We start from the raw sequence: 14,833 nt of genomic DNA, 5'->3' as shown, positions 1-14,833 counted from the left end.
ATGTAAAAGAATTAAATTAGAACACTTCCTAACACCATACACAAACATAAATTCAAAATGGATTAAAGACCTAAATGTAAGACCAGAAGCTATAAAACTCTTCCAAGGAAAACATAGGCAGAACACTCCATGACATAAATCAAGGCAAGATCCTCTCTGACCCACCTCCTAGAGAAATGGAATTTAAAATGAAAGTAAATAAGTGGGACCTGATTAAACTTAAGAGCTTTTGCACAGCAAAGGAAGCTATAAGCAAGGTGAAAAGACAACCCTTAGAATGGGAGTAAATGATAGCAAATGAAACTGACAATGGATTAATTTCCAAAATATGCAAACTGCTCATACAACTCAATACCAGAAAAACAAACAACCCAATCAAAAAGTGGGAAAAAGAGCTAAAGAGACATTTTTCCAAAGAAGACATACAGATGGCTAACAAGCACATGAGAAGATGCTCAACGTCGCTCATTATTAGAGAAAACCAAATCAAAACTACAATGAGATATCAATCACCTCACACCAGTCAGAATGGCCATCATCAAAAAGTCTACAAGCAATAAATGCTGGAGAGGGTGTGTAGAAAAGGGAATGCTCTTGCACTGTTAGTGGGACTGTAAATTGATACAGCCACTATGGAATACGGTATGGAGATTCCTTTAAAAACTAGGAATAAAACCACCATATGACCCAGCAACCCCACCTAGGCATATACCCTGAGGAAACCAAAACTAGTTACAGTAGTTAGAACATGGAAGCAACCTGGATATCCATCCACAGATGAATGGATAAAGAAGTTGTGGTACATATACACAATGGGATATTACTCAGCCATAAAAAGGAATGCATTTAAGTCAGTTCTAATGAGGTGGATGAACCTAGAGCCTATTATACAGAGTGAAGTAAGTCAGAAAGAGAAAGGTAAATATCGTAATATAACACATATATACAGACTCTAGGAAAATGGTGCTGAAAAATTTATTTGCAGGGCAACAATGGAGAAACAGTCATAGAGAATAGACTTATGTACATGGAGAGAGGGGAGGAGAGGGTGAGATGTATGGAAAGAGTAACATGGAAACTTACATTACCATATGTGAAATATATAGCCAATGGGAATTTGCTGTATGGCACAGGAAACTCAAACAGGGGCTCTGTATCAACCTAGAGGGGTGGGATGGGGAGGGACATGGGAGAGAGTTTCAAAAGGGAGGGGATATAGTATACCTATGGCTGACTCATTTTGAGGTTTGACAGAAAACAAAATTCTGTAAAGCAATTATTCTTCAATTTAAAAATAAATTAATTAATAGAAACAAACCAAAGAAAAGTAAAAATAGACACATGGGACTCCATCAAAGTTGAAAATCTGTGCATTAAAGTCTTAACAGTGTGAAAAGACAACCTGTGTAATGGTGGAAAATGTTTGCAAATCGTATGTCTGATATATGGTAGTATCCAGAATATATACATAGAGTTCCTACAACTTAAATTAAACATCAAAGCATTAAAGCACATATACGACATTGTGAGAAAGCAACATACAACGTGGAAGAAAACACTGAAATCCTTTAGAAAATGATCTTACTTATATTTGCTGGCTGTGCTGGGTCTTCGTTGCTGTTCTGGCTTTTCTCTAGTCGCAGATGGTGGGAGCTACTCTTCACTCTGGTGTGCAGCTGCTCATTTTGCACACTCTCATTGCTGTGGCACCCATTCACTACCCTGGCTTCTCTTTTGCAGAGCACGGGCTCTGGGGCACTCAGGCGTCAGTAGCTGCAGCTCCACAGGCCTAGAGCACAGGCTCAGTAGTTGCAGTGTGCAGGCTTTGTTGCTCCACAGCATGTGGGATCTTCCTGGATCGGGATCAAACTCATGTCACCTGCATTGGTAAGCAGATTCTTTGACCACAAAGCCACCTGGGAAGCCTAAAAATGTTGAAAAATCTTATCTCTACTAACAAGATAATATTCAGAATATATAAATAATTTCTACAATTAAACAGACCGATAACCAAATTGAACGTGTTCATACTACTTGACGATTTCTCTAAAGATGACTTATAAATTGCAAGCAAACATATAAGAAAATGCTCAAAATCACTAATCATTAGGAAAATGAAAAGAAGAAAAACATAACACTTCACAATCATGATGAGGGATACTGTGAGAAAAAACAAATGTTGACTAGGATGTAAAGAAACTGAAATTGTTTCACACTGCTGGTGGGGATATGAAATGGTACAGCCATGATGAAAAGTGCTATATGGGCTTCACAGGTGGCATTCGTGGTAAAGAACACACCTATTAATGCAGGAGATGTAAGAGACTTGGGTTTGATCCCTGGGAAGATGCCCTGGAAGAGGAAATGGTAACCCACTCCAGTATTCTTGCCTGGAGAATTCCACGGACAGAGGATCCTGGCAGGCATTGTCCATGGGTTGCAAAGAATGGACTGTTGGTGGGAATATGAAATGATACAGTTCAGTTCAGTCACTCAGTCATGTATGAATCTTTGTGACCCCATGGACTGCAGCACGCCCAGCTTCCCTGCCCATTACAAACTCTGGGGGCTTGCTCAAACTCATGTCCATCAAGTCAGTGATGCCATCCAACCATCTCATCCTCTGTCATCCCCTTCTCCTCCTGCCTTCAATCTTTCCTAGCATCAGCGTCTTTTCCAATGAGTCAGTTCTTCACATCAGGTGCAGCCATGATGAAATGTCCTATACAGTTCTCCTCAAAATTAAAAAAAAATAATACCATATGATACAATCAAACATCTGATAATATACTAAAAAAGCAGTCTCTTTGAGATATGTGCATGCCTATTTACACAGCACATTCTTCCTCATAGCGAAAAGGTGGAGGCAACCCAAGTGCCCCTTGATGGATGAAGAAATAAACAAAAGTCCATCATATACGCATGTGATGGAATATTAGTCAGGCTTAAAAAGGATAGAAATCCTGTCATTTGCAACATGGGCACACCTTGAGGACACTGGGCTAAGTGAAACAATCAGATGCAAAAAGACAAATGCTGTATGTTTTACTTATTTGGGGCAGCTGAGAAAGTCACATTGGTAGAGACAGAAAGCAGAATGAGGGCTTCCAGTGGTGGAGATAAGGGGGAAACAGGGAGTTATTGACTAGGGGTATGGAGTTCCAGGCTTTTAAGATGAAAACAGTCTGGAGATCTGATTCACACAAGGTGAGTATGCTAAACACTACTGAACTGTACAAGGAAAATTAGTTACAGCAAAAGTTATATTTTACATTAAAAAGTAGACACTTCTGAAGCTTATTATAAAATCAACATCAAAACTACAATATAGTCTTCCAATGTACTGTATTTATTGTTCACCTAAACACAATAAACAAACTAGAGCTGGATCGTGTATATTTTGGAGTTCAATGACAAATTAACACTGAACTCAAATTATAATCAGTCAATAGGTGTGAGTTGAGAACCTACTGTGTACCAGCAGCTTGCAAAGTTATAACATGATAAAAAAAAAAAAAAGACAAATAAACCACTTCTAACATTGTACAGTGATCTTTACTACAGTCTGACATGTCGGTTTACATAGAGGTAAAGTAAAAGTGCAGAGTTTAAAAATCATTTTCTTCAAGACTGTTGGAGAATTTCTACTATATCTAATATTGAACCAGCGTTCCTGATTTAGTCAAATTCAGAATTAATGATCTTTTACTAAGATTCATTGATTCCTTAATATCCGTACCATTAAATTTTACTATAATAGATGGTGGCAAATCTACCCTTGCATAGAAAAATACTACATTTTCCATTTTCCTTTAGAAATTTTGATTAAGGTAGTAGAAGGAAACTTATGGAATGAAAAAATACAGTGAGGAAGAGGAAGAAGAGGGAAAGAGAAAACAGTGAAGGGAGGAAGCGGGGAAGGAGGGAAAATGAGGAGCAGTGAGATGAAGAGAGAAATAGAGGAGACAAGGGACAGTGGGAGACAGAGTGATGCAACTTGGAAAGAAAAGATATTTTGGAGAAGAACTGGCAAAGGTGAAAGTAATTATGAAGCTGGATATGAGACAGTGGGAATAAGAATTGAGCAGAGACCTTGAAGGATGTTCCATTTGAGTGGTAGTGAGCAGCAATCTGATGGCCTGGGTGTTACAGTCCCTCCCCAGCCCTCCTGAGCAGGAGAGCAGGGAGATGGAGAGCTGTGATCAGAGAGACAGGGCGCGTCCCCACTGAGGATACAGGGAAGAGAGGACAACCTCCTGGTAGTGACCATGGGAGTGATGACTCTACCAAGGGGAGATACGACAAGGAGGCCACTGACTCTCAGTCCAGGCTGTGTGCTGGGTCCATGAAGCACAAGGATGGCTCTCTGAACAGGCAGGTGAAGACCAAGGACCCAGTTCCCCCAGGGAGTGTGAGACAGAGGGCCAGGGAGCTGTGCTCACCATCAAGAAAGTGCATCTTCTCTCTCCACCCCCTGCTCTCTGCAGCAGCACCAGGACCTCCACCCTTATTCGGAGATGTCTGTGTGACAAGACACCATTTGTTAGGGTCACAAGTAGTCAGGACACTGTCACCGGTTAGGTAGATGGTAAACCCAATATCTTAGCGGTGAACGGTGCTGCTGGATTCGTGGTCTCTGAAGGAAAAGATTTAACTCCAGGACCAAAGCCAGTCTCAGCCACTCAGAGTTCTGTGTAAATTTTACTTAAAGTTAAAGTGACAGAAAAATCTTCTGTCATATAGAAGACATCACAAGGGGGTATAGACATCAGAAGGGGGCAGGAGAGTACCCACCTCACTAGTTTAAGCAGGGCCTTGTATACTTCTCAACTAGCTGCTGGGAACAGATAAAATATACCTCAAGGCTGTGGGAATTTTGTCCAGACCCTTTCCCGGAACATACATCCTGGGATGACATCAGTATGAGATTAGCCAGAAGGAACAGGTTAACCCAGAGCTCAAGGCTATGGAAGATTTTACCTGGACTGTCTTCCTTAACATACACCCAAAGCTCAAAAAAAAAAAAAAAAAAAAAAAAAAGGCATGCCTTTGAACAAGAGATACTGCTGCCTACAAGACCTACTTGTCTAAGGCAAAAGAATGTGAAAAAGAAGGAATGTTTACCTCCTCCTTGAAGGGTGTTATTTAGGCTTGGACTCCTTATCAACCTGCCTAAGTTAACTCTCTCAAAGGGTCAGTGGAACTTTGGGTGTCAGGCATCCATGTTGGATCCCTGGGGACCCCAGCTACTGTCTGAGGGGAGAAACCCAGGGCAGGGAGCACTAGGAGTGTCTGAAGCAGGAGCACAGGTGCTCCCTGCTGCCCTGTTAGGTGGCGGCATCAGTGAACAGAAGGGGGAGGGGAGGAACAGCCCCGCTCAGGATTGAGGGAAGCTTGGTCTTCCTAACTCCTCTGGTTGGTTCTGGGTGACCCCATACCATCTCTAAGGAAGGGCCAAGGCTGAGGGTCCCAAGGCCCCTGCTAGGAAGTCCAGGGAGATTGCTGAATGTAGATTTACAAAGATTCAGCCTTAAAGTAGAGAGAGAGATCTCACAATTTCTTAGTCATGTACCTTCACTGGTAGATTTTGAATTGGGGCCCATATCCTGCTTCAAAGACTCCTTGTTCATGACTCTGCCCACTGTGTGTTACCAAACTTCAAGTTTAGGGTCTTATCTGTGGACCATTAGTCTTTTGGTGGCAAAGATACTTTATCCATCTTTGCATCTCACACTTGTGTACATGTTTCATGATGTGCTTCCCTGAAAGGTTGAATAAGATGTTTAATGAAAGAATGAATTGGGTCATGAGGAATGAATTTGTCAAACCAAATGCAGTGCCTCCCCAAAGCCCTCTTGTCCTCTCCTCAGGACACATTGCCCCCTCTGGTCACCCTCCTTCATGTGACTGTGTCTTTCTGCCCCAGTCTCCACAGGGCATGCTTCACATCCTTGTTTCTCAGACTGTAGATGAGGGGGTTGAGCATCGGGATGACCAGGGTGTAGAAGACAGAGACCACCTTGCCCTGCTCCATGGACTCCACAGCTCCCGGCTGGGCATACATGACAAAGACAGTCCCATAAAGGAGGGACACGGCTGTCATGTGGGAGCCACAGGTGGATAAGAGCTTGTGTCTCCCTCCTCCTGAGCGCATCCTCAGGATGGTGACTGTGATGTAGCTGTAGGAGACGACAATCACAAGTATGGTGCCCATGATGATGAGGCCACAAATGCCAAACAAGAGCAGCTCGTTGATGGTAGTGTCAGCACAGGCCAGCTTGAGCAGAGGTGGCACATCACAGAAGAAGTGGTCGATGTGGTTGGAGCTGCAGAACGGGAGGCTGAATGTGAAGCTGGTCTGCAGAATGGAGTTGAGGCAGCCCCCAGAGTAGCAGCCCAGCATCAGGCGAGCACAGACCGAGGGGCACATGGAGATGGGATAGTGCAGGGGGCTGCATATGGCCACAAAGCGGTCATAGGCCATCACGGCCAGGAGGAATCCCTCAGTGGTGACCAGCAGGGAGAAGAAGAAGAACTGGGCGGCACATCCCTCAAAGGTAATGACCTTGGAGGAGGATAGGAAGTTGGCCAAGGCCTTAGGTGCAATGACAGACGAGTAACACAGGTCCACAAGTGAGAGGTTCTTGAGGAAGAAGTACATCGGGGAGTGCAGACGGGCATCCAGGGTGATGACCACCATCATGGTGAGGTTCCCCAGGATGGCCACCACATACAGGGCCAGGAATAGAGCAAAGAGCAGGGCCTGGGTCTGCAGACCACCCTCAAATCCATCCAGCACAAACTCCTGCAGAGGCATCACTGAGAGGTTTCCATTTCTGTGGGGTGACATGGCCCTGAGCTGATGATACCCAGAGTAGACAGCAGAGAGCAGGCCAGGGCAGCAAGAGGGAGCAGGTCAAGGTCACAAGGTCATATCTCTTGCAGACCAGAGAGCCTTCAGTGCCTCACTGCCCACTGACTAAGAGACCACAGCTGCCCATTTCTGATGCACTCAGACCAACCTGAAATGCAAAGATTTCCTCCAATTCATGAATCACAAATATGCAGATTCATTCCCTCTGTGGTAAAGTCTGAGCTGCTATTGATTGGGGCAGGGGCTGGGTGCTTCAGTGAGACCTTGCAGTGTGAGCAGCATTGCAGCCCCTTGTCCCTCCTCTCAGAGAAAAGCTTTCCACCCCCAAGGAAATGCCTCCTAATGGTGCCGTTTCCACACTTGCTCATGTATCTTATCTTAAATTATCTGTGCCTCAGTAACTAATTCATTAATTTTAGAAATGTGAACTGAGGGCCCCATACCTACCTGCTCTTGAGTTGGTGATGATTCCATCTCCAGGCAGGGAACAGAGCAGGAACCAGCCCCCATGAGGCAAATGTGTGTGTTTTCTGTCTGTTTCTCCTGCAACCCCTGAGCCCCATCTCAGCTTCACTGTCTGGAGCCAGGACCACGGTGTCATGGTGTCAGCAGAGCGCTGTGTATTCTTGAGGACATCAGGGAGCTTCCTGCCAATGTCCCAATGGAGAGGGGACAGCCCATCTCCATGGTCTGAGAAGCAGCAGGACAGGGGGTGTGACACTTTCAGGAAATGGGCATGTCCTTCCCTGCCCTGGCTCCTGGGAACACCCTGTGAGGTGACTGCTTGGAGCCATGGGAGCCTCCAACACGGTCACATTTGCTCAATGTCTGTGTCTCCTGCTGGGTGCTGCTTCCTGTCCGTCACAGCCCAGACCTCCCTTGTCTGCACTGCATGGGGCTGACCACCACACTCACATGGGACATGGGGACCTGCTGTGTGATGGCCAGAGGAATGGTTGAGGAACGGTTAAGTGGGGAAGAATGGCGGGCACAGAGCCACAGTGCCTTTCGGGGATGGAGGGTGGGGACGGACGGTTCGTGAGAGGGTGAAGGCTGATTTCAAAGAGATTCCATGCTTCTTAGAGGTAAGATCTTCAACATCATGGAGCTAGCTGCCTTTGGAGGGAGAGAGTTCCCCAGAAGTGTGGGTGTGCAGGCAGAAGGTGGTGGTGAGTGGTGCCTGTTGAGGAGTAATGGCCCCCATGTTCCCTCCCAGCCTGAAGTTCTTAGAAGGTGATCCATGAGAGGCAAGACTTTCCAGTAGAAGTGCAAGTGAAAGAGTGGATTGACTATCATTTCTTTCCTGGGCTATTTGACTCCAAACCTCACATGACAGCAGAGGGGACAGTCAGACCAGGGATGCCCAGGATGGCTCCTCTCAAATCAGGTTTTGAGCTGGGTGTTATGGGTGAAGCTGGGGTCTGCCCAACACACCTTGCTCACCCAGCCTGTACATGGACCCCCTCTGTGCACACCCGAGATGGCCATGCCTTTGTTGTCCGTCTCTGCTCACTCCCTGCTCATGCACACAATGCAGCCACTTTGACCAGAGTGACCAGCTCTCTCATCCACCATTCTCAGGCAGGCTGTCTTGTTTCTTTGTCCCCTGGGCTTCCCAGTCTCCTGTTTCTGTTCTGTTTCCCAGGACAATTCACTCACCTCAGAAAACTTGGGTCATCACAACAGTGACCCCTAGGATGCCTGGGGAAGCATACGAGGAGAGGTTGACATTTTCATCCTGAAAGCCAAGTTGTGGTTTGATTTTTGAAAAACAAACTCACATTCCTTTGGCTTGTTGAAATGATCCAGTAGGGCTGTGGTGGTGGCTTCAGTAAACCTGCCTCTGAGTTGATCCTGAGAAATACTTTCCCAGATGAAGCAGAAGAATCAGTGTTGTCTGCAAGACTCAATTGTAGTGACTGCATCCTGGGTCCTTTCATTGTGAACCTAGTAACTCAGGTGTGGTCTGAGGTCCTGCAGAAACAGGACTGTGAGCTATTCTGAAATTCAGAGTCTCAGGCACGGAATTAAAACCTACATTTATACAACATTCCCTGATTATTTCTACCTTTGTTAAGCTCATATGCATTGCCCTAACTGACCCTGCCCAGGGCAGTGGGGAGTGGGGGACCATGTTGTCCAGGATCCAGGCTCCCAGGACTCACCTGTCAGTGATGCTGACCACACCCTGCTGAGTGATGACCACACCGCTCCTGTGATGTCAGGAGGGGCATGGCTCACCCAGGACCCTGTGCTCCCGGGGAGGACAGGACTCCTCACCAGGTCTGTGCTGATGATAATGATGTGGCACTGAGAACCCCCTCCATCGTCCACCTCTGGCTTGCTGTGCAGGGAAGTGAGAGTGAGGAAGTGACAGAGGAGGGCAGCAGGCTCTGGCTGCAGGAACTCCTGGGTTTTGATAGAAGCAGAGAAGGGGATGGACTCAGTCACCTGACTCTGGGCAACATGTCAGGTTCCTGTACTTTGGGGCCACTCTGCTGGGAAGATGCTCTCTATTTGCAGGTCTGGGACTTGAGGCCTCAAATGGCCAATTAGGTGAGACCTAGGCTTCTGAGTGCACTGGGACTCACAACCCCCTGGGTCCCACGAGCTGCAATCCTGTGGCCAATCGTCCTTTGATACATCTCAGTCCAGTATAGGGGAGGCAGGAAGACTGAAGTCCATTAGGGAGCCCTGAGTGTGGGTGGGGCAAACAGTAGAGAAACGCAGACAACTTATACAGACTCTATGGACGTCCTTGGAAAGATCTCCCTGGGCAGCAGGTAGGACCTCCTGGCCCCCGGCCCTTTTTCCTCCTCTGCTCCATCCTCATCTGTGGTTGTGAGGAAAAGTGACAGGTGGGGAGTCTGTACCCAGGGCAACAGCACAGTCCTTTCTATGACACTTCTTACCCTTATGATCCTTTTTCATGCTAAAATTGTCCTGTTTTGGCTATTTGCATGCTCTTCAAGGCAGCCTTACACTCAATGTGCTCAGTAGCTTCAGATGTGTCCAACTCTTTGCAACCCCATAGACTGTAGCCCACCAGGCTCCTCTGTCCATGGGATTCTCCAGGCAAGAATACTGGAGTGGGTTGCCATTTTGCTCTCTGGGGGATGTTCCCGACCCAGGGATCAAACTCACGTTTCTTATGTCTGCTACATTGGCAAGAGAGGTTTTACCACTAGTATCACCTGGGAAGCACTAAATATATCTAATTAAAAAATGGTAATCCTGGCTGGAAAAGGAAAACCAATATACAAATGTGATAAATGCTTAATATTAAAACACAGAAAATATGCTGGGTAAAGTTGTATTGTAAACAGTCTTTTAAAAAAAAACATAAGACTGGGAGGCTCAATAATTATTTGAAAAAGTAGATTTCAGGACTAAATGTTCATGTGGTGACATTTCATAATGAGAATGTTTTATCCTGGATAATGTGAGCTTCCAACTGGATAATGTGAAATTTTAAATTTGTGTACAATTAATAGAGATTTAAAATATAAAAACTGATAGAATTAAAGTGAAATGCATACATTCAAATTATAGTTGATATGTTAACATACCTCTCAATAATAATGAAACAAGGGAAAATTGTAGTCATTTGTTAGACTGATTCGAAATATTAATTTAATGGACCCACTTGGCATAGATGAGCGCTGTACTCAGCAATTGCAGAATATAAATTCCCTTGAAGCACACTGAACGTCACTTTAGAAAGGTGAATAGTGTCTCCCTCAAAACTGTCAACCCAGACATTCAGAAGGTGATCTTATTTTAATATAGGGTCTTTCCAAATGAATGAGTTAGGATGAGGTCATGCTGGATTAGGCGCACCCTAAATCCAATTATTGGTGTCCTTATAAGAAAAAAGACTGATACAGAGACACAAGACACATGGACGAAAGGCATGTAAAGACTGGGCAGAGGTTGGAATGATGCAGGAACAGGGGAATGAATGCCAAGGATGCCAGGAGCCTCCAGGAAGAGGCAAGGAAGAATGCTTGTCTAGAGCTTTCAAGGGCAGCAGTCCCTGCTGACAAATTGATTTTGGACATCTTTCTCTGGACCTCAAGAGAGTAAATTCCTGTTGCTATAAGTCACCAGTTTGGGGTTAATTAGTTACAATGGCCCTGGTGACTGACCCAGGAGGGCAGGGAGGGAGTTTGCTTTTACCTGGCATGGCCAGCAATACACCTCTACTCTCCTATCTCAGGGGCGGGCCATCTCTCCAGCTGTATGTAAAATGCAGTCTTCAGAGATCTTGATCACCTTTCTTAATTCTTCCTTATTCTAGTTCACTTATTTCTGTTGTTTAAACATGATAACATACTCTAATTGCTTCTGAAATCTTCTTTAGAGAAACGTTTATATTGCTTCCTTTTTGAATTATTCAATAATGTATATTATGTAATGGACATTTCCCCCAAGTGTATATCTACAAAAGAAATGGATTCCTAAGTAGAAAGATGCATTTTTCTCAACCTCATTAAGTTTCATATTAATCTTGCATTATGAAGGTTCCCTTCCTTACATCTTTCTTCATTTTTGTCAACCAATTACTCAGTACTCAGGCTAGAGGCCTTCCCTTTTAATGAAGTTCTGTGAAATTGAAGCAGTCTATAAGGTGTCCTAGTGACACAGTCGGAGAAGGCAATGGCACCCCACTCCAGTACTCTTGCCTGGAAAATCCCATGGATGGAGGAGCCTGGTAGGCTGCAGTCCATGGGGTCGCTAAGAGTCGGACACGACTGAGCGCCTTCGCTTTCACTTTTCACTTTCATGCATTGGAGAAGGAAATGGCAACCCACTCCAGTGTTCTTGCCTGGAGAATCTCAGGGACGGGGGAGCCTGGTGGCTGCTGTCTATGGGGTCGCACAGAGTCGGACACGACTGAAGCGACTTAGCATAGCATAGCATAGTGACACAGTATTGACTAAGCGTCAGCAGAAAGGTTACCCATGCCGATCCATCTCTTCTGTTTTAGTTTCTTCCCTAGTCTCTGTGTGTCTGGACTGTCTACATTCATAACTTCCACAAGGACAGGAGGATGAATTGTTCTTGCTGTAAATCATTCTGGCTGTTCAGTGTTCTTGGTGAGCAACTGCAGCATATAAAATTCCTCCTTTCTCTACTCATCTGGCCAATTTTCTTACAAAACTTTTGTAGCAATGTGACACATCCAGCAGTGTAGGAGCCTCTGTTTGTCCAATCCTTGGTCATATTTATGGGCATATCAAATCTATGCCATTTATGGAAAACCACTTCAGTATTCTTGCCTTGGGAACCCCATAAACAGTATGAAAAAGTAAAAGATAGGACACTGAAAGATGAACTCCCCTGGTAGGTAGGTGCCCAAAATGCTACTGGAGAAGAGTGGAGAAATAAATCTAGAAAGAATGAAGAGATGGAGCCAAAGCAAAAACAACACCCGGTTGTGGATGTGACTGGTGATGGAAGTAAAGTCCTATGCTCTAAAGAGCAATATTGCATAGGAACCTGGAATGTTATGTCCATGAATCAAGGCAAATTGGAAGTGGTCAAACAGGAGATGGCAAGAGTGAACGTTGACATTTTAGGAATCAGTGAACTAAAATGGACTGGAATGGTTAATTTAACTCAGATGACCATTATATCTACTACTGTGGGCAAGAATCCCTTAAAAGAAATGGAGTAGCCATCATGGTCAACAAAAGAGTCCGAAATGCAGTACTTGGATGCAATCTCAAAAACGATAGAATGATCTCTGTTCATTTCCAAGGCAAACCATTCAATAACAAAGTAATCCAAGTCGATGCCCCAACCAGTAGTGCTGAAGAAGCTGAAGTTGAATGGTTCTATGAAGACCTACAAGACCTTCTAGAACTAACACCCAAAAAAGATGTCCTTTTCGTTATAGGGAATTGGAATGCCAAAAGTAGGAAGTCAAGAAACACCTGGAGTAACAAACAAATTTGGCCATTGAGTACGGAATGAAGCAGGCAAAGGCTAATAGAGTTTTGCCAAGAGAATGCTGAGGAAGGTGTTCTTATCTCTCCTTGCTATTCTTTGGAACCCTGGATTCAAAAGAGCATATCTTTCCTTTTCTCCTTTTCCTTTCACTTCTGTTCTTGTCAAAGCCATTTGTAAGGCCTCTTCAGACAATCCTTTTTGCTTTTTGCATTTCTTTTTCTTGGGGATGGTCTTGATCCTTGCCTCCTGTACAATGTCACAAACCTCTGTCCATATTTCTTCAGGCACTCAGTCTATCAGATCTAATCCTTGAATCTACGTCTCACTTCCACTGTATAATCGTAAGGGATTTGATTTAGGTCATACCTGAATGGCCAATATGGACACAATAAAGGACAGAAATGGTATGGACCTAACAGAAGCAGAAGATATTAACAAGGGGTGGCAAGAATACACAGAAGAACTATACAAAAAATATCTCATGACCCAGATAATCATGATGGTGTGATCACTCACCTAGAGCCAGGCATCCTGGAATGCAAAGTCAAGTGGGCCTTAGGAAGCATCACTACGAACAAAGCTAGTGGAGGTGATGGAATTCCAGTTGAGCTATTTCAAATCCTAAAAGATGATGCTGTGAAAGTGCTGCAGTCAATATGCCAGCAAATTTTGAAAACTCAACAATGCCAACAGGACTGGCAAAGATCAGTTTTCATTCCAATCCCAAAGAAGGGCAATGCCAGATCATGGCGTCTGGTCCCATCATTTCATAGCAAATAGGTGGGGAAACAATGGAAACACTGACATACTTTATTTTTGAGGGCTCCAAAATCACTGCAGATGGTGACTGCAGCCATGAAATTCAAAGACATTTACTCCTTGGAAGAAAAGCTGTGACCAACCTAGACAACATACTAAAAAGTAGAGACATTACTTTTCCGGGAAAGATCCGTCTAGTCAAAGCTATGGCTTTTCCAGTAGTCATGTATGGATGTGAGAGTTGGACTATAAAGAAAGCTGAGCACCGAGGAATTGATGCTTTTGAAATGTGGTGTTGGAGAGTCCCTTGAACTGCAAGGAGATCCAACCAGTCTATCCTAAAGGCAGTCAGTCCTGAATATTCATTGGAAGGACTGATGCTGAAGCTGAAACTCCCATACTTTGGCAGCCTGATGGGAAGAAATGACTCATTTGAAAAGACCCTGATGCTGGGAAAGATTGAGGACATGAAGAGAAGGGGATGACAGAGGATGAGATGGTTGGATGTCATTACCGACTCAATAGACATAAGTTTGAGTAAACTCTGGGAGTTGGTGTTGGAAAGGGGGGGCCTGGCATGCTGCAGTCCTTGGGGTCATAAAGAGCTGGACACGACTGAGTGACTAAACGAACTGATAATCACCAAAAGATATGTACTGAGAACTTACCTATGACAGCAGCTTGCAAAGCATTGTATGGGATCTACAAACAAAATAAACCACTTCTAACATTGTGCAGTGATTTCCACTGATATCTCAAATGTAGATAATGTAAACAAAAAGACAATCTGTAGGATTAAAAAAAAATCTTTTCCTTCAGATTATTGGAGAATTTCTTTTTTTTTAAATTTTATTTTATTTTTAAACTTTAAATAACTGTATTAGTTTTGCCAAATATCGAAATGAATCCGCCACAGGTATACTTGTGTTCCCCATCCTGAACCCTCCTCCCTCCTCCCTCCCCATTCCATCCCTCTGGGTCATCCCAGTGCACCAGCCCCAAGCATCCAGTATCGTGCATCAAACCTGGACTGGCAACTCGTTTCATACATGATATTTTACATGTTTCAATGCCATTCTCCCAAATCTTCCCACCCTCTCCCTCTCTCACAGAGTCCATAAGACTATTCTATACATAAGTGTCTCTTTTGCTGTCTCGTACACAGGGTTATTGTTACCATCTTTCTAAATTCCATATATATGTGTTAGTATACTGTATTGGTGTTTTTCTTTCTGGCTTTCTATT

At 44.3% G+C, this 14,833-nt stretch overlaps 1 protein-coding gene across 1 annotated transcript; it reads right to left on the bottom strand.

Moving 5' to 3' along the window:
- Positions 1-5,899: 5,899 nt before the first annotated feature.
- LOC129656351 (olfactory receptor 12-like) lies at positions 5,900-6,850 on the bottom strand. The gene has a single exon (XM_055587046.1). The coding sequence runs from the start codon at positions 6,848-6,850 to the stop codon at positions 5,900-5,902; it is 951 nt and encodes a 316-aa protein (XP_055443021.1).
- Positions 6,851-14,833: the final 7,983 nt, after the last annotated feature.

The sequence above is a fragment of the Bubalus kerabau genome, chromosome 6 (assembly GCF_029407905.1).
Source record: "Bubalus kerabau isolate K-KA32 ecotype Philippines breed swamp buffalo chromosome 6, PCC_UOA_SB_1v2, whole genome shotgun sequence".
Taxonomy (NCBI): Eukaryota; Metazoa; Chordata; class Mammalia; order Artiodactyla; family Bovidae; genus Bubalus; species Bubalus kerabau.
Note: the sequence above shows the minus strand (reverse complement) of the source record. Positions and strands in the feature narration are given on the sequence as shown.

Bases quoted from the DNA above. Each gene is read 5' to 3' on its own strand.
- LOC129656351 (XM_055587046.1), bottom strand. From the start codon at position 6,850: ATGTCACCCCACAGAAATGGAAACCTCTCAGTGATGCCTCTGCAGGAG.